Source organism: Loxodonta africana, chromosome 16 (genome assembly GCF_030014295.1).
Source record: "Loxodonta africana isolate mLoxAfr1 chromosome 16, mLoxAfr1.hap2, whole genome shotgun sequence".
Taxonomy (NCBI): Eukaryota; Metazoa; Chordata; class Mammalia; order Proboscidea; family Elephantidae; genus Loxodonta; species Loxodonta africana.
Window position 1 is genome coordinate 3348469 of NC_087357.1, and position 24461 is coordinate 3372929.

Here is a 24461-nt window from a genome sequence, read left to right on the forward strand (position 1 = left end):
TCTCATTTTGAGTCATGCCACATCAGCAAATGAAGGTCCCGAAAGCTTGACTCCATCCATGTCATTAAGGTCGACTCTACTTTGAGGAGGCAGCTCTTCCCCAGTTATATTTTGAGTGCCTTCCAACCTGAACGGCTCATCTTCTAGCACTATGTCAGTGTTCAACTGCTATTCATGAGGTTTTCACTGGCTAATTCTTTTCAGAAGTAGACCACCAAGTTCTTCTTCCTAGTCTTTCTTAGTCTGGAAGCTCAGCTCGATCCCTGGTGGACACTGTTTTAGGTCCTCCAGGTGGATTAACTCAGTTACTTGCTCACTAGGCCTGTAGACCGATAAGTCCTGGGTCTCCCAGGGCATGGACTGGGGGCTGCAATGGGAAGCTCAGGCTGCCATGTGGCCTCAGGATCCACTGAGTTGGTCCCTGCATCTGCCTTGCTAGGAACCAGCCTCTCGTCCCTGTGGCTCTACCTCTGGCCCTCCCTATCCTGCAGATTATTAAAAACAGCTTCTATTCCCTCATTTCTCTGTGGTTTCATGTTTGCATTTTGGTTTTATTACATTGTGGTCAGAGAGCATGGTCAGAACCCGGTCTGATTGGGATGGTTTAAGTTTCCTTGGGGCTGAGTATGCACTTAGCATTTGGTTGGTGCCCTTGGGCCCTGGAAGAGAAGGTGTGTGCCGAGCCAGCGTGGCCTCTCCCTCCTTGAAGCGTCAACTACTCAGAGTCCTCATCTCTGTGAGAGGCCTTGTAGACACCTCTTCCACCTGAGTGGGCTTCTGGATCTGCAATTCTGGTGGGAAAATGTTCTCTCAGTTTAAAACAACAACAAAAAAAGGATTGAAAACCAGTGATTTATAATTTTCCTGCTTCCTGTTTCTTGATCTGCCCAGCAGCCTGTGTGGCTGGAACACAGGAGCGAGTCAGATACAGGACCAAAAGATGAGAGGTCAGCAGGCCAGGTGGGCTCTTCCAGCCAGGGCAGGGCTTTTGGAGGTCCTGGGGCTGAACAGGTGGAGGTGAGTATGGATGGTGGGGAGCAGGAGGACCCACACTCCTTTCCAAAGCAGACTTCCCACCAGGAGGAACCCAGGATGCGAGAGAGGGGAGGATGGTAACACCAAGTCAAGACCAGAGTTTGATCATTACAACAGACTGGCCGTTCATATTTTTGAAGTAAGTCTGTGATTATTACCTAGCAAAGGGCAGAAAAGGTGCAGGCGTGGCCCCTGGGTGACATTTAGTGATGTCTAGACATTGTTTTTTTGTTGGTTTAGACACATGTATCTGCTGCAAAGGACCTCTTTAAAGTGTTGAAAAGCAAAGATGTCACCTTAAAGACTAGGACACGCCTGACCCAAGCCATGGTATTTTCAGTCTCATCATATGCATGTGAAAGCTGAACAATGAATAAGGAAGACCGAAGAAGAATTGACGCCTTTGAGCGTCTTATTTTTCTTATATTCTTAGAGCACTTGCTAAGAATAAGAGCACTTGGTGAAGAATATTGAATATACTATGGACTGCCAAAAGAACGAACAAATCTGTCTTGGGAGAATTACAACCAGAATGCTCCTTAGAAGCAAGGATGGCAAAACTGTCTTACATACTTTGAACATGTTGTCAGGAGGGATCAGTCCCTGGGGAAGGACACCATGCTTGGCAAAGTGCAGGGTCAGCGGAAAAGAGGAAGACCCTCAACGAGATGGATTGACACAGTGGCTGCAACAATGAGCTCAAGCATAACAACGATTGTAAGGATGGCACAGGACCGGCAGTGTTCTGTTCTGTTGTGCATATAGGGTCGCTCTGAGTCAGAACCGACTCGACGGCACCTAACAACAACAACAGACACATGTGGCTGTCACTACTGGGTAGAGGCCAGGGATATTGCTAAACATCCTACAATGCGCAGAACAGGTACTCCCTCACACCCCAGCAAATAATTATCTGGTCCAAAATGTTAGTAGTGCCAAGGCTGAGAAACTCTGGTCTATATTTACACCTGTAACACACTCTTGATTACTGTAGCTTTATGTTGTTTTTGCTAATTGCAAATTGGTTCCAACTCATGGTGACCTGAGGTGTAACAGAACAAAACGTTGCCCGGTCCTGTGCGATCTTGATGATCATTGGTGTGTGGGAGTTCATTGTTGGGGCTGTTATGTCAGTCCATCTCATTGAGGGTTTCCCTTGTTTTCACTGACCCTGTACTTTACCAAATATGATGTCCTTTTCTAGCAATTAGTCTTCAAACAAAAACAAACCCATTTCCATCAAGCCAATTCCCACTCATAGCAACCCTAGAGTACAGAGTAGAAGTGCCCCACAGCGTTTCCAAGGAGCAGCTGGTGGATTCAAACTGTCAACCCTTTGGTTAGCAGCCATAGCTCTTAACCACTGCACCACCACACCTCCCACAATTAGTCTTAGTCCTAATAATCAGGTATTATAAGTCCTCTTTATTCTTTTTCAAAGATGTTTTTGCTATTATAGGTCCTTTTGCATTCCATATGAAGTTTAGAATCAGCCTGTCAATTTCTACAAAATCCCTGCTGGGATTTTGATTTGGAATGTGTTCTATCTGTAGTTCCATTTGGGAAGAATTGACATCTTAACAATATTGAGTTTTCTGGTCCATGAACATAGTATATCTATCCATTTATTTAGATCTTTAAGTTCTCCCATCAGTTTTTCAGTGTACGTCTTTTCTCACATTTATCCCTAAGTATTTTATATTTTTGTTGCTCTTGTATACTGTACTGTTTGTTAATTTTACTTCCTGATTTTTTTACTTCTAGTATATAGAAACAACTGATTTTTGTATATTGGCCTTGTATCATGCAACCTTGTTAACTCACTTATTCTAGTAAATTTCTTGCAGATTCTTAGGATTCTCTTCATAGACAATCATTCAGTCTGTGAATGAAGACAGTTTTACTTTCTTCTTTTCAGGTATATGTGCCTTATTTTTTCTTAATTTTCTTATATTCTTAGAGTACTTGCTAGAATTTCCAGTACAGTGCTGAATAGAACTTGTGAGAGTGAACATCCTTGTCTTGTTCCTGGTCCTAGGGAGAAAAAACTTACTTTCACTATTGAAAAAATGTTAGTGGTAGGTTTTTTATAGATTCCTTTTTCAGGTTTAGGAAGCTCCCTTCTATTCCTAGTTTGCTGAGAAATTATATTGTGAATGGGTGTTGAATTTTGACATCTACTAAGAGGATCGTATATTTCTTTAGTTTGCTAGTATGATGGATCAAATTGATTTTTGAATGTTGAGTCAGCCTCACCTTCCTGAGATAAACTCCACTCAGGTTAATATAGCCATCCAGCTTTCTTTTGATTACTATGTCATGGTCTCTTTTTTCCATCCTTTCACTTTTAACTAATTTATGTCTTTATATTTAAAGTGGGTTTCTTGTAGGCAGCATAAAATTAAGTCTTGATTTTTAGTTTAATCTGACAACCTCTGCCTGTTTATTGGGGGTGTTAGTTGGGGAGTTTTTACCATTTTTACATTCAATGTGATTATTGATATTCTTGAGTTTAAATCTACCATCTTGCTAGATGTTTTGCCTTCTACTTTTTCCATACGTTCTTTTTTTACATCTTTTCTGCCTTCTTTTTTTTATTAACAGGATATTTCTTATTATTCCATCTAATTTCATTTATTGGCTTATTAAATATGCCTTTTTTAAAAATTTTACTGTCTGTTTTAGGATCAGTGGTATTATCAGTCTTTTCAAGTAATATCAAATCACTTCATATATAATACAAGAACATTACAACAAAGTGCTTCCATTTTCCCTCTCCTAGTCTTTGTGCTGTTGTTGAAATGTATTTTACTTTCTTACCTGTTATAAACCCCGAGATACATTATGATTTTTCTTGCTTTAAGCAGTCAATTATCTTTAAAAGAGACATAAAGAATAAGGGAAAAAATGAGACAAGAAAAAATTATTTTATATGTACTCATATAGGTAGCATTTCTGGTGTTCTTCATTTCTTGTCTAATCTCCTGTTAGTCCCATCTGTTAGTGTACTTTTCATCTCATACACTGTAGTTTTCTCTCTAGAAGTTCTTTTGGGTCTTTTCTATATTTTCCATATCCCTCCTTATCATGCTCCTGCTTTTGTCTACCTTCTTGAATATATGGAGGTTAGTTATAACAACTAACCTCAACCTTAACAAGGTGGATTGACACAGTGGCTACAACAATGAGCTCAAGCATAACAACGATTGTAAGGATGGCGCAGGACCGGGCAGTGTTTCGTTCTGTTGTGCATAGGGTCGCTATGAGTCGGAACCGACTTGACAACACCTAACAACAACAACAGTTATAATAACTATTATGTCATTGCCTCCTAATTCTGTCACCTGCTTTGTCTTGGGCCTGTTTCTATTAATCGAGTTTTCTCCTTGTTATAGGTTGTGTTTTCCTGATTCTTGGCATGTCCATTCCTTTTTGAATGGATGCAGATTGTGATTGGATGCCAGACCCTTTGTTGGGTCATGGATATTTTTGCATTCCTATACATATTCTTAAGCTTTAGTTCTAGGGTGTACTAAGTTACTTGGAAACAGTCTGACCCTTTTTAGGCTTTCTTTAAGTGCTATTAGGTGTGATCGGAACAGCCATAATCTGAGGCAATCCCCTTCTGAATATGCTACCATTTATCTTATGTATTATGGGGTTTTTCCACTTCAGCTGGTGAGAATGTGGACTTTTCCCTGCCCCCCCTTCCAGTGGGTCTGTCCCTGCCATAGGGACTTTGCTCACGTGTGCACTTTGATTGGCGTCCAGCTGCAGACTCAGGGAACCATCTATCATCTCCCTGTGTGGCTCTGTTCTCTCCAGACTCTGTCCTGGATTCTAGCCATGTCAGCCCCCCAAATTCTGGAGACTCTGCCTGGGTGCCCTCCCCACTCGTGGTCCTATAACACCTCCCTGTGTGCAGTAAGCTGAGACAATTTTAGGGCCACCTGCCTCATTTGTCCACCCCCTTTTCATGAATGGCTGTCCTGCTCTGCCTGTTGTCCCTTGCCTGACACAGTTGTTTCATGTGCTTGTCAGGAGTTTTGGTTGTTTAGGGCAGGAGGGTAAATCTGCTCCCTGTTACTCCATCATGTTTAGAAGCGGAAGTCGCCTCTTCTGGTATTTTAAAGATAAAATTGTTTTCAGCCATGTCTCTTAACTGTTTGTTGCTATTTTGGAAATGCCCTTGTCTGTCTCTGCTGTGCTCTGATGTAAGTCCTCTTGTTCTTTTCCATTCACCAACTGTCCTCCTTCTGTGCCCAGCTCAGACTTTGTCACGTCTATTGAGCCATTACCATTTCCACAACCATGCCCTTGTCACGTCACATGGGTAATGAGGGGTTCCGTTATATGAGCTATTTCTGTGAACGGGCACTGTGGGTAGAGAACGTGATCGACTGTGTCTCCGCTTGGAGTGAGCACCAGCTTCTGATCCGATCGATGACGGGAAAAGTCATGACAGTTGTCCTGTGGTAAGAAAAGGCCAAGTTTGGAGTCAGGAGATGCATGTGGCCCCCCTCCCTGAGCCTGTGCCCCCACCTGTAAGGTGCAGACACTGACCCCACTGCAATGAGCTGCTCTGAAGGGTGGTGTGTCAAACAGCACAAAGTGCCACAACAGCACAGGCCTCGTGCCCCCCAGGGGCCTCACCCACATGGGACCTGCAGACTGAGAGAAGTGGGGCTGTCTGCCCCGTGGATGCAGGGCTGTCTCTGATGCCTTCGAAGTCCAGCGTCAGTGCCCAGGAGAGAGGGTGGAGGTTCACACGAAGGCCTGGCTTGGGCAAGGATCACAGGTAGAATGGAAGTGGCCCTATTTTCCTAGGCCTGAGCTGAGCCCAGACTCTCTCCCCTGTGGTGCTTGTGCCACTGACTCCCCCTTTCCTATCATCTCTGGAATGTCCACACTTTCCTTTTCACCACTCCTTGGTGGTTATATTTTTATCTCCCCCCACAAACTTCCATATTTCCTGGCTCTGATGGAGCCCTTGTTTGACTGAAAATATATTCTACTGTGCAGTGTCTTTCCTCCCACACCCAACTGACCCATGGCTGGTGTGTTTGCTTCCAGGATTCTTTTGCTGTTTGAACTAGCCCATCTTTCATTGACCTTGAAATGTGAGGAAATTGCTTCTGGCTGCATATCAGACCTGAAGAAAATCGAGAATGCAGTAAGTGCCCGGGGCTTCTGGCACCTGCTGTGGGTCAGGACATTGGAGGAATGAGTGATTCACACAACTGTCACCAAAAGGGCTACCACATGTTGTGGGGAGCTTCCCCCAGTCTTGTTAGAGTGCATTTTACATAACTGAGATTCTATGGCTTGTGGGGTTTAACATCATACCCCTTTCTCTTTGCCTGTTACCACAGGTACCAGCCCACCTGTTGCCAGTTGTTCAAAAAAGTCCATTTAATATTATATAATATGAATGATCCAAAGCTTACTCTCCTATCCCCTGTTGTTGGACATTGAAATCACTTATGGTTTTTTGCTTATTATATAAAATGCTATATTGAACATTTTGTGCTTAAGACTTGTTTTCTGCATTTAGGATTTTCCCGTAAGGTAAGTTCATTGACATGAAATCACCAGAAATTCTCACTTTAAGATTCTTAAATACGTGTTATAATCTTTTCCCCCCTGGAAAAGCTCTGCCCTCCCCACAAAAGAATATGAGTGCATGTTTCAGGTCTATCTGTTTTTAAATTTTTAAGAAATGAAAGGTTCTTTCATAGAGCAAAGGTTTACTTTAGTAGTGATCATTGAGCATTTCAAATGTAATGCATATTTGACAACTGACTGCCTGCTGCGTGCTGGAATGGATGGGTTAGGTGTGTGACACTCTTGGAATAGTGGGCCTTGGTGGAGCTTCACTTCACTGATGAAGGGGCACTGCTGTGTGCTAGCTCCAGGTTACCTTATTAGACTTGGGTGGACCCTCAGGAAGCTCATTGCCAGTACAGCTACTAGACCACACTTGCAAGTACCCATTATGTGGTAGACAATAAGAAACAGGAAATTAGCAAAAGGGCCCTCAACCTGATAGAAGGAATCTATGAAAAATCTATAACTAACATGATACTTAATGGTGAAAGACTGACTGTGTTACTGCTGGGATCGGGGACAAGGGGAGGATGTCTGCCCCTCCCACGTGAATTCTACCTTGTAACAGAGGTTCCACCCAGTGCAGTCAGTCAAGAAAAGTAAAAGTCATCCAGGCTGGAAAGGGAGAAATAAATTGTCTTGGGAATCTGGTGGAATCTACAAAAAAAAAAGCTACTAGAATGAATAAGTGAGTTTAACAAGGTTGTGGGATAGAAAATTAACATATAAAAATTGATTATATTCCTCTATATTAGCAACAAAAGTTGGAAATTGAAATTAGAAAAAATAATACATTTTACAATAGCATAAAAAACCATAAAATACTCAAGGATAAATCTGACAAAAGATGTGTAAGACCTATGGACTGAGAAGGACAAAGCATTGCTGAGTGAAGTCAAAGATATCCTAAATAACTGGATAGAAAAAGCACGTTCATGGATCAGAAGGCTTGATAGTGTTCAGATGCCAATTTTTCCCAGACTGAACGATAGACTCACTGCAATTCCAAGAAATTAATAAGCTGAGTAAAAATTTACATGAAAATGTAAAGGACTTAGAATAGCTAAAAGCAACTTTGAAAAAACAGGTCAGAAGACTTACCCTGCCTACCTTCAGGACCTTCTATAAAGGCTCAGTAGTTGAGACAGTGTTGTCTTGGCATGAAGACAGTTACATCAATCAGTAGGACCAAGTAGAATCCAGAAATAGATCCACAAACATAAAGTCAACTGATGTCTAACAAAGGTATAAAGGCATTCAGTGCAGGGACAATTGAATAATGATATGGTTAAAAAAAAAAAAAAAGTCCTCCAATCCATACTTCACATGATATACAGAAATTAACTCAAAATGCTTCATGGACCTAAATGTAACACTTTTGAAGAAAACGTTAGAGAAATGTGACCTTGAGTAAGGCAAAGGATTCTTAGATAGGCTACCAAAAGCACAATCCATAGAAGAAGAATTTGATTGAACTTTATCAAAATTAAGAACTTCTGCTTTGTGAAAGATACTGTTTAGAGGATGAAAATACAAGCCAGAGACTGAGAGAAAATGCTCATAAATCACAGATCTGATAAAGGGATTTGTATCCAAAATATATAAAGAACTCTCAAAATAGTGAGACAGTGTCATAAAAATGCACAGAAGTTCTGAACACACATTTCACCAGTGAAGATACAAGATGGCCAGTAAGCATATGAAAAGATGCTGGACATCATTAGTCATTAAGAACATGCAACTTAAAACTACCACGAGAGACCACTACACACCTATTAAATCCCTATTAAAAAAAAAAAAATTTTTTTTTTTTTTTTTTTTAGCACTGCTAAAATTAAAAGAATGCCCATGCCAAGTGTTGGCCAGGATGTGGAGGAACTGGAGCTCTCGTTCCCTGCTGTTAGAAGTGTAAGATGGTGCAACCACTTTGGAAAACAGTTTGGCAGTTTTGCAAAAAGTTAAATATGCACCTCCCAGAAAACCCAGCCATCCCGCTCCTGGGTATTTAACCAAGACAAATGAACGCATATGTTCCTGCAAACACTTGTACGTGAATGTTCACAGCAGCTTCATTTGTCATAGTGGAAAGCTGGTAACAGCCCCCAATGTCTAGCAACAGGTGAATGGCTAAACAAACTTGTGGTGTCGCAGCCACACAACAGAGCACCTGTACTACTCAGCATAACCAGGAATGAGCTAGTGAGAGATGCAGGCTGGGGACAGGTCTCCAAACAACTGTGCTGAGAGGAGGAAATGAGACAAAAAGAGTACGTCTGCTATGATTCTGCTTGCAGGAAATTCTAGAATGTGCAAACTGATCTGTAGTTCAGAAAACAGGAGGGAAGGATGGCAAGGGGTCCAAGAGGGAACTTGGGGCTGATGTGTGTTCATATCTCAACTGTGGTGACAGTTCCATGGGTTTATACATATGTCAGAACTGACTAACTGGAACACTTTAAGTATGTGCAACTTGTTGTACATCAACTATACTTCAAAAAAGCTGTTAAAAAAGAGACAAAATTTCAGTAAATAAAAATAGTCCACTGAAATATGGAAATTAGTTTTTTATTAGTCATGTAGCTTTCTCCCCTCTCTCATGGAGCCTATGACAAAGGCTGAGGAGATACCCTAATAAATGCTTTTAAAGTACTTCCATTGTCCTCCTGAAGTTATGCCGTTGTTAGGTGATGTCGAATCCATTCCGACTCACAGCGACCCTACGCACAACAGAATGAAGCACTGCCTGGTCCTGCACCATCCTCACAATTGTTGGTGTGCTTGAGTCCATTGTTGCAGCCACTGTGTCAATCCATCTCGTTGAGGGTCTTCCTCTTTTTCCCTGACCCTGTACTTTACCAAGCATGATGTCCCTCTCCAGGGACTGATCCCTCCTGATAACATGTCCAAAGTGTGAAATGTAGTCTCGCCATCCTTGCTTCTAATTATAATAATGGCACCTATTGAAACTATAAAAAATACAGAAAACTTAGAATCCCTGGCAATGTACCTACATAAATAGCCTCTGTTGACGTTTCTGTGATGATGAGCAGGTTTCCCATGCGCCCTGGGTTGTGGTGTGTGCAGGCTTTCGTGTGCAGCCCTGAAGCTCTTGCCAGAAGGTGAACATTTTTCTGGTCATCGTGTGCTGCAGACATGACTTTGAATGCCTGCACTATATCCCATCGTGTGGTTGTATCATAATTGTTTAATCACTTCCTGCCTGCTAGACATTCAGAATGTCCTAAGGTTTATTTTGAATTAAAAGCTCACTAACGTTAAGGATATAAATGACTTTTAATTCTGAAACCTTGATGTATTTCTAAAGAGTAGCCACTGTGGTGTCTTATTCCAAAGTTGCCTGAGAGATCAGTGAAAATGAATTAACTGATACCCCAACGTGGGATCAATTTAAAGAATTTAAGATTCACAGAAATACAAGGGATGTATAGTATCCCTCCTGTCTCTGTGAAGCCTTCCTGCAGGTGTGCCTCTCAGGTAGGTGGACCGCTACGTTATGCTGCATTCTGAGATTGTGAACTCCGAGTGGGGTTTGTAAGGGGAAGCCAGGGTAGTCTGGTCTGTTGACACTCACGAGACCCCGCTGTCCCCACAACCCCTGAGCCACAGACATGGCGCTCTGGGAGCTTGCTGTGCCTCCTCACACTTGAGGGGTGTCCCAGGGCCTCACGTGCTAACCATGAAGATGTGTGCAGGCTGGAACCTTCCTGTGTGTCCAAAGAAAGGACCTTGAGCTTCTGGGCACAGTGGGTGTGAAGACATGACGCTGGTGAGCTGACCTCCTTGTCACTTGTCCAGGCCAGCTCCTGGTGTTAGTATGGTGCCGAGGCCTAGGGACGTTCTCCACAAGACCGCAGTGCCCCTGGCAGTGCAAGTACAGAGAGGGGTGGGCTCTGCCATGGCTGGGGCCCTGGGCTGCTTCCTGGTCGGTCCATCCCAGCTATGCTAGCGCTGGTGGTCACATGGCGGGGTGGCCGGGGGAGACGGCCAGAGCAGACTGTGGCCAGTGAGCTCCCTGGTATCTCCCCGCCTGGCTGAGTGGGACTGGCCCTGCACAGACCACAGCTGCCCAAGCTCCTGCACTGGTGGGCCACGGCTCTTCTATCCAGCGTGGCTGTGACCAAGCCCAAGAAAACGTGGCTAACAAATTTTACAAGAGAGAGCTCGTCTGAAGTTGGTTTAAGTTTTAAAATTTCAAGGTCTGCTGAAATTAACTACCTGCTTTCCTTGATTAAAAGGGTAAAAAATTAGCTTTCTCACTTAAATCCTTGCATTTTTTTCTTTCAGAAGTGTCTTGAGTTTTTCTTATATATCTTTGCTTCATCTTAAGATTTTTATTTGTTGAATTCCTACCTAGTACATCAGTGATGGATTCCTGGTGGCACAGTGGTTGAGAGCTCAAGCTCCTAACCAAAAGGTCTGCAGTTCAAATTCACCAGCTGCTCCTTGGGAACCCTTTGGGGCAGTTCTTCTCTGTCCTACAGGGTCACTGTGAGTCAAAATCGACTCAATGGCAATACATTTGGTTTTTTGACATTAGTGATATCTTGGGAATAGTCTTTAAGTTTAATGAAAGTGCATGATTGTTTTCATTAAAAATCTTCGTATGTTCAAAACCCATTTGTATCCTATAGGATCCAGGGAAGCTGATTGAAATTGAATGCCTGGAGTGTGAATCTGAAGCTTTAAAACTTGAAAATAAAATTAAAGTCTATAGCCGAGCAGCTGTGGAGGTAAATCTTTAAACAAGAGTCTCGGGCCACGTGGAATTATTTTGCAGATTTCCAAAGTGGGTGAGAGTTGGGTTTGTGCCAGGCTTGAGAGTGCTGATGACAGCCTGGTGGGTATGTAGGTGAAGGCTGGTTCTGGGGCCAATTCCCCCCGCCCGGCCCCCTGTGCCTCAGTTTCCCCACCTGTGAGTGGGGTGACAACATGGAGCACTAGGGAACCTGAATGATACCTGAGCCACAGGGCCAGCTGCCATCCCCACCACATGGTCCCTGGTGGCCCCCATGATGGCCTTGGCATCACGGAGGGGCTAGGTGCCGTAGACAGCGGGGCAGGGTATGGGAGCCCGCAGCTGCTGCTCGGCCCCCAGAAAAAGCGCTTTCAGCACAAAGCAGAGGAGACGCTCCTGGGTAGTAGCAATATGGGCACATAGCCCTAGTGATCAAGACGTAGATAGAGGAGTAGACAGACACTGATTAAATCACTTTCGGAAGACAGACGTTCAGGTAAACCCAGGACAGCTTTCTGTCAGGCAGCTGCTGCCTTCTAGAAACAGTCATTTGGGCATTTTTGAAGACAGGCTCGGGACGGTGGGTCTGGCCAGTATGATAGATTTCAAGTTCCAAGCTGGTGAGCATCTCCTGACCCCTCCTGCTGCCCCTGCCCCCGTGTCTGACCCTAACCTGTGTGGTCATGGAGCAGCTGCTGTGTTCTGTGCAGACTCAGCTGAGCATCATTCAGAGGCTGGATGTGGCGCTGCAGCGTGCCATACGCCTGGGCGACCCTGGCGTCATCCACGTGGTGTGCACCACACAGTGGAACACGTGCCTCCCTTTGCTCCAGCACAACCTGCGCCACCACCTGCGAAAGGCACTGACCAACGTCGCGGAGATCCTGGAGAAGGTGGACAGGTAGGCCAATGCCACATCTGTCCTGGGTTGTCCCCTCCAGCGGGGCTTGGGGGCTCACTTTGAAACTCAGGCAGCAGAGGGCTAAGGCAGAACCCTTCAATATTACGAGTAAGCATAAAACTAAATGCGTTGTCTTAGTTATCTAGTGCTGCTGTAACAGAAATACCACAAGTGGATGGCTTTAACAAACAAATTTATTCTCTTACAGTCCTGGAGACTAGAAGTCCAAATTCAGGGTGCCAGCTCCAGGGGAAGGCTTTCTGTCTCTGTAGGCTCTGGGGGAAGGTCCTTGTCATTAATCTTCCCCTGATCTAGGTGCTTCTCAGCACAGGGACCCCGGGTCCAAAAGACGCGATCTGCGCCAGGTCGTTCTTGGTCGTCTGAAGTCCCTCTCCTTTCTGCTCCATTCTCTATTTTATATCCCAAAAGAGATTGACTCAAGATACAACCTAATCCTGTAGATTGTGTCTTCCCTTATTAACATCATAAAAAACCCAAAAATAGAGGTTAGAATTTACAACACATAGGTTAATCACATCAAATCACAAAATGGTGGACAACCACACAATACTGGGAATCATGCCCTAGCCAAGCTGATTCACATTTCTGGGGGACAAAATTCAACCCATAACACACATTTTCTGAAAAAGGTATGCAAGTAGAAAGATCCACATGTATTCCAACCTTGATTGACGTTCAGGTGGTACAGCTGTCACTGTGTGTTGTGCATGGTCAGCTGCTCCTGATGCTGACCAGTGCAGTGAGGGCCAGCCTGATCCCATGCCAGGTCACCTGGAGCACCAGAGAGCTGAGGGCTAGCTGCCAAGCAGGCAGGGAGCACACATAGCTGAGGCGGAGGTGGGAGTGGCATAAGGCAGGGTAGTGGTGGTGTAGGGCCCCTCACTGGCCCCCTCCCACACCTGTGCCACCCATTTCTGGGGTTCTCCTCCCTGACCCCCTTGCACAGCTCTGCTGTCCATGCCCCTGGCTCCCATCCCTGGCCCCTTCACACACCTCTACCATCCAAGTCCCTGGGTCGCCCTCTCTGGCCCCCTCACACACCTGTGCCATCCATATCCTTGGATCCCCCATCCCTGGCCCCTTGCACACCTGTGCCATCCATGTTCCTGGGTCCCCCTCTTTGGCCCCCTCGCACACCTGTGCTGTCCGTGCCCACAGCCTGATGGTGCTGCTTCGCTGCCAAGTGCACATGGAGATGGCGCACATTGAGGAGGACGAGGACCGCCTGGAGCCCGCCCTGGAGCACCTGCGGAAGGCCATGCGCCTAGACAGCCTGGGCCTCTACCAGGACCAGCTCAGGATGGCCTCCAACCGCCTGCACCTGTGCACCATGCTCTACCAGTCGCCGGAGCGTGCTGAGGACAAAGCCATCATGGCCATCGAGCAGGTCCCTGCACCATCTGCCAAGCTCTGGGGAGACGGGTGGAATGCTGCCCAGAGCAGAGAGGAGTGTCTGCCTGGGACGGACGCTGTGGCCAGGGGTGGCGAATAGCAGGGGTGGGTGCTCAGGGACACAGGACCCAGGAGGGCAAGGGTCTCTCTGCACTGCACCTCGTTCTGGGGCAGGAGGACCCACACGGCCGGCCTCTACAGCAGCCTGAGAAGGTCAGACGACGCACTCACCACTCGGCTTATTCCCTGCAGGCAAAGAAGGCCATACCCAAGGACAGTGTCAGGAAGAAGCGGGCTCTCCTGGTGAATGCTGGCCTGGCCCTGGCTCCCGATGCCTTCCAGATAGTGCTGGACAGCGAGAATGAAGCCAAAGGTGGGTGCGTGGGTGGGGCTTCTAGGGGCAGGGGTGGGAAACGAGGCTGACGGAGGTGTGGTGGCTGCACGTGTGTAGAAGACATCACACTGCAAGAACACAACATGGCTTAGGTGCCATTGAGAGATGCAGACAAGGCCCAGGAAGTACCTCTCTTGGGCCCAGAGGGAAGCAGCTGCAAAGGCGGCCCCCACTGGCTTACATGGCCCCCCAGGTTAATGCAGCCCACGAGTTCACGTGGCCCCCAGGTTCATACGCCCCCCTGGGTTCACACAGCCCCACTAGTTAACACAGGCCCCAGGTTCGCACAGCCTCCGCCCCAGGTTGATGCAGCCCCCAGGTTCACATGCCCCACCTTCCATGTTCACAAAGCCCCCCAGGTTAATGTGGGCCCCTTGGGTTCACAGAGCCCTGAGTTCACATGGCCCCCAGGTTCACACACCGCCCCCCCTCCCCGGCTCACACAGCCCCTGGGTTCACATGGCCCCCAGGTTCACACAGCCCCCAGGTTCACATAGCCCCCCGAGTCACACGGCCCCTGCTGGCAGCCAAGCGGTCTCCACGCGGTCCTGAAGCAAAGGGCTCACCGTCTGCCTCTCTGTCTTCATGCTCAGTCTCCACTGGGAAAATCAGGAGCCGGTTCTCCTACCTCTTTGCCAAAGCACGTCACTTCATCGTCAGTGTGGACAAAGCTGCTGGACACTTACGGCGCTTGGGAAATGAAAATGACAAAGAAAGGTGTGCCCTGCCTCCCAGTGCCCGAGCACTGAGCTGTGCCCCCCTCCCCCCCGGGAAGCCCCCACCACTGAGAGCCACCAGCCTGCCCCCCACATCCCAACACTGAGCCGTGCCCCCGCCTGGGGAAGCCCCCCTCCACCAAGAGCTGCCCGCCTTGCACCCCAGCCTTGAGGTCAGGGCAGATGTCTCAGTGGGCAAGGTAAGCACCAGTTTACTTGTGCTTACTTCCTAATCTGTAGTAAACCATTTCACATGGGTTTCACCACATTTTTTGTGTGAAATGGTTGACTACAGATGGTCTGGTAAGCAAGGTAAGTACCATGCTTGCCTTGTCTATTGGATAATCCGCCCCTGCTCAAGGGGCATCTTCTAACTCTGAAACAGTAAAACCAGTAACTGGCTTTTTCTGGAAAGCACTAGTTCTAGGGTTTTCTAATTTGCCGAGGACATCTACATTTCCTCTTTTTGGCTGGGTCTTTTGGTGCACAGAATACAGATTTGGGCCGAGTTAGCCAAAGTGGCCCGGAAGCAAGGCGTGTGGGACGTGTGCAGGACAGCGAGCCGGTTCTGCCTGCTGTACGACAACGTGAAGGTCAAGAAGCCGCCCAGGATGAAGCGAGGTGCGCAGCTGGTGTGACATGTTGCCCAGTGGGGCCCACATGGCTGTCTGTCCTGTCAGACATGCCCACATGATCAAGGATGGACACCTGGCCGTCCTGCAGGCTCCTCTTTAGAGACGGGAAAGTGGAGAGGACGAGGTGGGGGCCCCAGCCCCACACCAGCCCCTGGCCCCTCACCAGTTTCTGGACCCTGCCAAGGGCGGAACTGCAGTAGGTCTACAGAGTCCCACAGATGGCCAAGTGGGCCGGCGGCCTCAGGGACTGGGCTGGGATCTGGTCGTGTCGTCAGCAGGAGGGCCAGCACTCACGTCCTCCATCGCCCGGGGCCTTCAAATGTGAGATGGTGCTTTCAGCTATGCTCCCAGCGGCCTGGAGATAACCCCCGTGACAATCACACTAACACCTACCACTGGTTACCACTGGCTGGTTCCCGGGCTCCCTGTGCCCGTCTCTGCACCAGCAGCTGTGAGCAGTTCTATGTGTCGTTCCTGACATCCTCAGTCCATCTGTGAGGTTGGGGCAGGGGCTCGGACAGGGCAGGAACTGGACTTCCACAGTCGGGGAGAGAGCTGACACTGGGTGGGGCTTGGGGACACTGTGTTGGCACTCCTGCCTGTGCTGGGAGTGAGGAGCCTGCAGGGAGGGGCCGGGGCTGGCCGTGTGGGGCAGCCCACCCCTCCCAGGCAGACTGGTTTCCCAGGACAAGGGGGAGGCAGGTGCAGGCCGAGGACCAGGTACATGGTAGGGGCCAGCACAGGGTGCAGTCCTGGGTGGCTCTGGTCAAGGGGAGGGTCAAGACACAAAGAGAGCCAGTGGGAAGAGGGTGGGGCCAGGCATCCTGCACCATGAGTCAAGAGGCCCAAGGACAGGCTAGCCTGGCTGGGTGCCCACAAGTGGAGAGAATGCTGAAGATAACCCAAGCTGCTGTCAGGGGCCCTGTCCTCTACCTCCAGGAACAGCCCCACCCATCATCGGGATTGGCTCTGTGGGGGCCAGGGTGGGCAGAAACTCTGCATCTGACTGTGTCTCAGGAGAGATGCCCTGCCTTCCGGCTCAAGCGGTGCTGTGTTTCCTAGGGAAGAAGAAGCGGGGCCAGGAGAGCTCTGCGCATGGCAACGGGGGGCAGTCGGAGCTCACCCTGCACCGGCAGGAGGCCCCTGACCTGCTGCGGAAGTTCGCGGAGGTGGGCTTCGTGAATGCTGAGGTGTGTGCTGGCACAGCCACCACGTGTCCTCCCGTGCACGGCTTATGGCCCTGTGTCCTCACGGTCCACGGCTCATGTCCACGTGTCCTCACAGCCACTGGACGTCCATATGTCCTTGGTGTGGTGGGTCAGAGAGCTCCTGATGGTCATCCTCTTAGTGTAAAGCAGATGCTTACTCCCATGCCCAGCCTTCTGTGTGCGGAACACAGGATGGCCAGAGCGGGTTGCTGTGCTGGGAAGCCGTCGGCAGTAGCGGGGACGGTTAGTGAGGGCACAGGCATCACGACTGCTCCGGGGGCCACTGCCTGCGATGCAGCCCTCTGTCCAGTCAACCCACCTCCCAGAGTGTCCCTGTCCACCCGTGCCTGACAGGCTTGGAGACCACAGGCACATCTGTGAAGCATTCGGGGAGTTTGTACTCAACGTATTAGAGGTGGTGGCTTGTCCCTGGGGCACCACAGTGGGCTGGGCTGCTTTTAAAGAGAAGTGAGCATGATGCAGAAGGACATGCTGGGAGGGGCCTGGCGGTGTAGCCCAGCATGGTGGGGACCACATCTCAGGCTCACCGTGCCCTCCCCGCCTGAGTTTTCACATCAAGGTCAGAGGACAAAAGGACTGAGTGGCAGCCAGCATATGGTGATGGCTCTCGTCATGCTTGCTCTGCAGGCCACAGTCCATCTGCTGCAGTCTGAAGGGGTACAGCTCAATGACCGCCCCATCCCTCCTGAGGACTTGAGCCAACACCCAGCCGGCTACATGGCCGCACCTCCAGAGGAGAATTCGGAGTGGATCACATACAGGTAAGGGCTCTGCCACTGTCCACCCTCAGAAAGCAGCATACAGGGTGCCCGGGGCTGCGCTCTGTCCTCCACACCGTCGGAGCCACATGGAGGGATGTCTTGGGGTGCGCCAGCTTTGTGGCAAGGGAGATGAGCCGTTCTCATGCGAATCACTGAGATCATCACGCGTGAGACGGGATGACAGATGACATGATGTAGCATTCAGCCTCCCGTCCTGGCCAGACAGGAAGCTCAGGTCGGTCTTACAGACAAGTCCAGCAACAAGGTCATCTTTCCTCAAGGGCTTTGAAATTCAGAGACTTTGGTTCTTTCTTGTTCTGTCTCATTATTTGTAAAAATAACATCGTTGTGAGTTGGAATCCACTCAGTGGCAACGGGTTTCGGTTTTTTTTTTTTTGAGGGAGATGGTGGAATGTTTAAGAAAGGGGCAGTTGTTCACACTTGCTCAGCTTAAATCCAGCTCTGCTTATGGGGACATTGTCAAGGAACACTTGGGCATTCCTCAGTAACCCCTAATGTACAAATAGGAAGAGGCAGTTGTTCATACTTGCTCAGAGGAAAAGCTTTCGTTTAGTTCCCATTATGGGAAAAGTGTCAAGGAACACTGGGGCATTCCTCAGTAACACCTAGTGTACAATTTGTGGTACTGTATGTAGGGACTTGGGTGTTTCTGTGATGCTGGAAGCTATATCACTGGTATTCAGATACCAGCACGATCACCCATGGAGGACAGGTTTCAGCTGAGCTTACAGACTAGGAAAAAGGACATGGCAGTCTACTTCTGAAAAGAATTAGCCAGTGAAAACCTTATGAATAGCAGCGCAACGTGGTCTGATATAGTGCCAAAAGATGATCCCCCCAGGTTGGAAGGCACTCAGAAGACGACTGGGGAACAGCTGCCTCCTCAAAGTAGAGTCGACCTTGATGTGGATGGAGTCAAGCTTTCAGGACCTTCATTTGCTGATGTGTCATGACTCAAAATGAGAAAAACCACAAACATGCATTAATAACTGGAACCTGGAATGTACGAAATTTGAATCTAGGAAAATTGGAAATTGTGAAAAAATGGAATGGAATGCATAAACATCCATATCCTAGGCATTAATGAGCTGAAATGGGCTGGTATTGGCATTTTGAATCGAACAATTGTATGGTCTACTATGCCAGAAAAGACAACTTGAAGAGGAATGGCGTTGCATTCATTGTCAAAAAGAACACTTCAAGATCTAACCTGACTAGAAGAGATGAATGTTTACTCCTATTCCCAAGAAAAGTGATCCAACCGAATGTGAAAATTATAGAACAATATCATTAATATCACATGCAAGCAAAATTTTGCTGAAGATCATTCAAAAACGGCTGCAGCAGTATATCGACAGGGAACTGCCAGAAATTCAGGCCGGTTTCAGAAGAGGACGCGGAACCAGAGATATCATTGTTGATGTCAGATGGATCCTGGCTGAAAGCAGAGAATACCAGAAGGATGCTCACCTGTGTTTTATTGACTATGCAAAGGCATTCGACTGTGTGGATCATAACAAGTTATGGATAACTTTGCAAAGAATGGGAATTCCAGAACACTTAATTGTGCTCATGAGGAACCTTCACATAGATCAAGAGGCAGTTGCTCGTACAGAACAAGGAGATACTGATTGGTTTAAAGTCAGGAAAGGTGTGCGTCAGGGTTATATTCTTTTACCATACCTATTCGATCTGTATGCTGAGCAAATAATACGAGAAGCTGGACTATATGAAGAAGAACGGGGCATCAGGTTTGGAGGAAGACTCATTAACAACCTGCGTTATGCAGATGACACAACCTTGTTTGTTGAAAGTGAGGAGGAAGCACTTACTGATGAAGATCAAAGACCACAGCCTTCAGTATGGATTGCACCTCCACATAAAGAAAACAAAAATCCTCACAACTGGACCAGAGAGCAACATCATGATAAACGGAGAAAAGATTGAAATTGTCAAGGATTTCATTTTACTAGGATCCACAATCAACAGCCATAGAAGCAGCAGTCAAGAAATCAAAAGATGCATTGCATTGGGCAAATCTGCTGCAAAGGACCTCTTTAGAGTGTTGAAGAGCAAAGAGGTCACCTTGAAGACTAAGGTGCGCCTGACCCAAGCCGTGGTATTTTCAATCTCATCATATGCATGTGAAAGCTGAACAATGAATAAGGAAGAATGAAGAATTGATCTCTTTGAATTGTGGTGTTGGCGAAGAATATTGAATATACCATGGACTGCCAAAAGAACGAACAAATCTGTCTTAGAAGAAGTACACCCAGAATGCTCCTTAGGGGCAAGGATGGCGAGACTGCATCTTACATACTTTGGACATGTTGTCAGGAAGAATCAGTCCCTGGAGAAAGACATCATGCTTGGCAGAGTACAGGGTCAGTGGAAAAGAGGAAGATCCTCAACGAGGTGGATTGACACAGTGGCTGCAACAATGAGCTCAAGCATAACAACGATTGTAAGGATGGCTCAGGACCGGGCAGTGTTTCATTCTGTTGTGCATAGGGTCGCTATGAGTCGGAACCGACTCGTTGGCACCTAACAACAACACAGATAGGAAGGGGCCATCGTTCACACTTGCTCAAAGGAGAAGCTTTCATCCATCTCTCCTTATGGGGAAAATGTCAAGGAACACTCGGGCATTCCTCAGTAACCCCTGGTGTACAGATAGGAAGGGGCAGTTTATATAGAACTTCCTAGATGTTTGGCCACCTGATTGTCCAAGTCCAAAAGCAGTCGTGGCATTGAGGTTGCTATATGCAGAATACCTGTTTCTTTTAATCTAGAACATTCTAAGTGTGAGCGTGGAATGAGTGAGCATTCTTATGTTACAGAAACAGAGCATTCCTGTGTTCACCATTACATGGTATCTGGAGAAAGGCCCGTTGTTCCTACTGGCTTGCCTCGTAGACAAGCCCCCTTTCACATGCCCTGCAACCCCTCTGTCGGGGAGGGTCTCCCTGCCCTGGCCCATGCACACCGTCAGGGAAGAGAAGGACAGTGCAGCCATCATTGTTTTGCAAATGAAATGCCTGAGCACTTTTCTGTCGCCTCCCTGGGCAGCTTCAGAGCTTGGGGGAGCGCAGCCCCCAACCTCGGGAGTGCTGTAACTCAGGTCCCACATGCCACCCTTGCCAAGGGGCCTGGTTCCGAAGGGCAGGGGGTGGGTGGGAGTGGTGCTGGGTGCTAGTTGCAAGAGGGGGAAGCTGAGTGGTGGGGAGGGTGCTAGGTGTGGGCATCTGGATATGGGAGCACTGGTGAGGGGGCACTGGTTGGGAGGCTGGGTGTGGGGGTAGGTCTGGGTGTGGGGTAGGGTCTCAGTGTGGGGTCAGGTCTGGGCATGGGGGCAGGTCTGGGAGTGGGGGCAGGTCTGGGTGTGGGGGCAAGTTTGGGTGTGGGGTCAGGTCCGGGCGTGGGGGCAGGTCTGGGTGTGAGGTTGGGTCTGGGTGTGGGGGCAGGTCTGGGCACAGGGGGCAGGTCTGGGTGTGGGGGCAGATCTGGGCATAGGGGGCAGGCCTGGGTGTGGGGTCAGAGCTGGGCACAGGGAACAGGTCTGGGCACAGGGGGCAGGTCTGAGCACAGGGGATAGGTCTAGGCATAGGGGGCAGGCCTGGGCACGGGGGGCAGTCTGGGCACAGGGGGCAGGTCCGGGTGCGGGGGCAGGTCTGGGAGTCAGAGCAGGTCTGGGCACAGGGGTCAGGTCTGGGTATGAGGTCAGGTCTGGGTGAGGGGCCGGGTCTGGGCATGGGATGCAGGTCTGGATGTGGGATCAGGTTCGGGAGTGTGGGTCAGGTCTAGGCACTAGGGGCAATCTGGGCATAGGGGGCAGGTCTGGGCATGGGGCAGCTGCAGGGGAGGCCACAGAGGTGACAGGCAGCCTGGACAGAGTCCATTCTGGGAGTGGTGTGGGATGCTGGAAAGGTTTGCAATAAGGGATGGGCCAGAGCTCCCATGGCTGAGCAGTGGGTCCAGGTTGGGGCAGCAAAGTGAGTGGGCACCAGGTGGTTGTTGAGGTGGGCAGAGCTGGCCCAGGCCCAGATGTGTTGGGGGAAGCAGTGGTCAGAGAGGGGCCTGGGTGTAGGGGTGAGGACAGAGGGCCCTCTGCTCTGCACAGCATCCATGAGGCACCCCTTGGGCCCCAAAGTCCCCAAAGCAGCCTGGAGGGCCTCAGCCAGGAGAGGTAGCTGAGTCCACACCTGCCTCCTTGCTGGCCTGTTCTGGAAGGTTCTGTCCCAAACTCCATCTTGTGCTGTGTGCTCACAGCACCTGGATGGAGAACCTGTCGCAGTACGCCATGAACAACTGGCTGCGGTCTGCGGAGATCGGGCAGGAGATCCAGGAGGCCTGGATTGTGCAGAACGCTGTGGTCTACGTGCTGAACCACAACCACCACCTCATTGCTGCTGGGCGCCAGAGAGAGCTGGTGGACGCGCTCTACACGCTCTTGAACATTGTCAAGACCACCGGCCACAACGGGTAGGTGGGCCGGTGCAGGACCTCACATGACCCAGCCTGGGGTGCTGCCAGCCCACTCCCATCCCCGCCCACTGCAGGCCCAGCGTCCCCTGAGCTGGTGGGAGGGGGCTGGGCTGTGTGCTCCAGAGAGGCAGGTGGCCTTGTCCAGTGAGCCGTGTGCCTGTGGCTCTGCTCTGGACTAAAACTGGATGTTGACTCGCTGCTGCTGGGCACAGAGGCTGTTCTGGCTGCTCTGACTATCTTGGTGTGATAGCATTCTCAGTGAGAAACAGGGCGGCCCTGGTTTAAACCCATGTCCTTCTATAAAGATGGCAGCCAAGAAGACCCTGTGGAGCAGTTCTGCTCCATGACACATGGGGTCGCCACGAATCGAAGTCGACTCAACGGCAGCAGGTTTTGACTTGGTGGCTGGTGCAAAGGCTCGTTCTGTTAGTAATCGCCTCGGGGGAGCAGTGGGAGCTATGGGCTTCCTGCTCCCGTCCATCCTATCGGGATGTCCTCTGGGGACGCAGCCCCACACGTAAGGACATCACAGTCCTGACGAGGGGACACACTGCAATGCCCGTAGCCATGCAAAGCCTGAGCACAGCTGCTCATGCTGACAGCGACATGTGGAATCGGTGCACACACTCAGTCCCTCCACTTCTAAGCCCTCACCCGTGCACCTCTGGGCACAATCCGACCCGGCTTGGGGAAATGAAACTGGCCATCGAGCTAGCACTGGGCGCCTTTCTACCCTGTAACGCGCTCCTTTTCCAGGGACGCAGTCACCCTGGCGATGCTGTGCAATGCTCTGGCTCGAGGCTTGATTCTCCACTGGATCCCCACACAGGCATCTGAGAAGTCCAAGAGGGTTATGCGCGCGAACCTGTTCCATGTGGCGCTGGACTCTGGTGCTACCTCTGAGATCAGGACCGCGGTGGAGGTTCGTGCCGTGATGCCTGTCAGGTCAAGTGGGTGAGACCAGGGGAGGGGGTACGCTGCCAAAGGAAAGGGCCCCAGACGGTAACGTGGTGGAAGGTGCTAGGTATAGAGCCCTGCAGAAAGGGAGGGGGACGGGAGAGCTGATGGGCAGCAGGCAGAGGAGGGATGTGGCTCTGCAGGGTGAATTATTCCCCATCGGAGGTAAAGATGGATATGAGACTAGGAAAGAACAGCATTAAAATGATGAGAATACAGACCACGTTCACGGCAGAAATGTGACAATCCCAAATAACGTACTGACAAACAAGTGTACGGAAAGATGACTTGATGACCTAGCGGAACCATTATCCCATGAAGTGTACTTCCCAGTCCAGTGGAGCTTCATCGTAGTGTGATCCACAATAATGCGTTGAAGAAGGAAAAATAACAGTCTGTCGATAGATGTTGAAAAAGAATGTGACAATCCATCACCCATTCTAATTCAAAAAAAATCTTAGCAAACCCAGAAGAGAAACAAATTCTGTAATAGGTTTGCGGGAAACTTCCAGAAGCCTGGAGCTGCCAGAGCACCCAGGAAGGACAGGAGCAGTGCTGGGCACAGGCTCTGCAGTGTCTCTGCCAGCCCCACAGGACAAGAAAAGGAGAGAAGGAGGTAGAGAGCTAGGCGTTGAGGTGTAGGATGGGGCGTGCTGTGACTGTCCCAGGGACGGGGTCAGGATGCTGCTGCGGCTGCCTGTGGTCACGGTTTACACACAGGACAGCACACGGGCCCAAGCTGATCAGAGCCAGTGAAGAAGGCCCTGGGGTGGCAGGTGGTACTAGGGTCTGGCCCTGCAGAAGTGGGTGTGGGGGCAGGGTGGGGGAGCCAGAGTGTACCCCCAGGTTTCTATTTTGGGGGCCATAGGCAGGGGCCAGGTGTGGAGGTCTGGGGGCAGGCAGTTGTCAGGACTGCAGCCAGGCTGCATCAGTATTTTCTTCATCTCAGAAGGAACAAGGCACACAAATAAGGCTCACATAAGGGATCTTTGGAAACACTGGTGGTGTAGTGGCTAAGAGTTTGGCTGCTAACCAAAAGGTCAACAGTGCAAATCCACCAGGCACTCCTTGGAAACCCTATGGAGCAGGTCTACTCTGTCCTGTAGAGTCGCTATGAGTCAGAATCGACTCGATGGCAACGGGTTGGGTTTGGTTTGTAAGGGATCTTCCTTGAAGGGAAGAGTCACAGACTCTGGGCTGGAAAGGGGGAGCTGGCGGGAGAGAGAAGGGCAGTGGATGGGGAAGTCGGTGAAGGCTCAGGGTGGCATAGGTGTGTGGTGTGGCGTGGGGGGTAGCTGGCATTGGGAGAGATGATGTGGGAGGGAGAGCCCTTGGTCAGAAAGCATGGGGGCTGGGATCCCCGCCAGTCCTGGGATGCCTGTCCTCACTGCCCGCCAGTTCCCCCAGGATAGCACCAGCCCCTCATCACTATGCAGCTTCGGTTGAGTGTCTGGCCCTCTCTGCCTCAGTTTCCCGTTGTGTACACTGGGGTAAGAGTGCCTCGAAGGGTTGAGGCAACGATTCAAGGGTGAGAGTATGCAAGCAAGGTCA

The 24461-nt window shown here is 49.4% G+C and overlaps 1 protein-coding gene across 1 annotated transcript in view; it reads left to right on the forward strand.

Annotated features, from left to right (window-relative positions):
• Positions 1 to 24461, forward strand: part of CFAP46 (cilia and flagella associated protein 46) — a 114189-nt gene that overhangs the window by 15987 nt on the left and 73741 nt on the right. Inside the window, exons 9-19 of the mRNA XM_064269895.1 lie at positions 6109 to 6208; positions 11295 to 11393; positions 12109 to 12299; positions 13479 to 13707; positions 13965 to 14085; positions 14700 to 14823; positions 15313 to 15443; positions 16520 to 16647; positions 17314 to 17447; positions 21738 to 21950; positions 22710 to 22875. Coding sequence (XP_064125965.1) covers positions 6109 to 6208; positions 11295 to 11393; positions 12109 to 12299; positions 13479 to 13707; positions 13965 to 14085; positions 14700 to 14823; positions 15313 to 15443; positions 16520 to 16647; positions 17314 to 17447; positions 21738 to 21950; positions 22710 to 22875 — 1636 coding nt within the window. The remainder of the gene's footprint in view (positions 1 to 6108; positions 6209 to 11294; positions 11394 to 12108; positions 12300 to 13478; positions 13708 to 13964; positions 14086 to 14699; positions 14824 to 15312; positions 15444 to 16519; positions 16648 to 17313; positions 17448 to 21737; positions 21951 to 22709; positions 22876 to 24461) is intronic.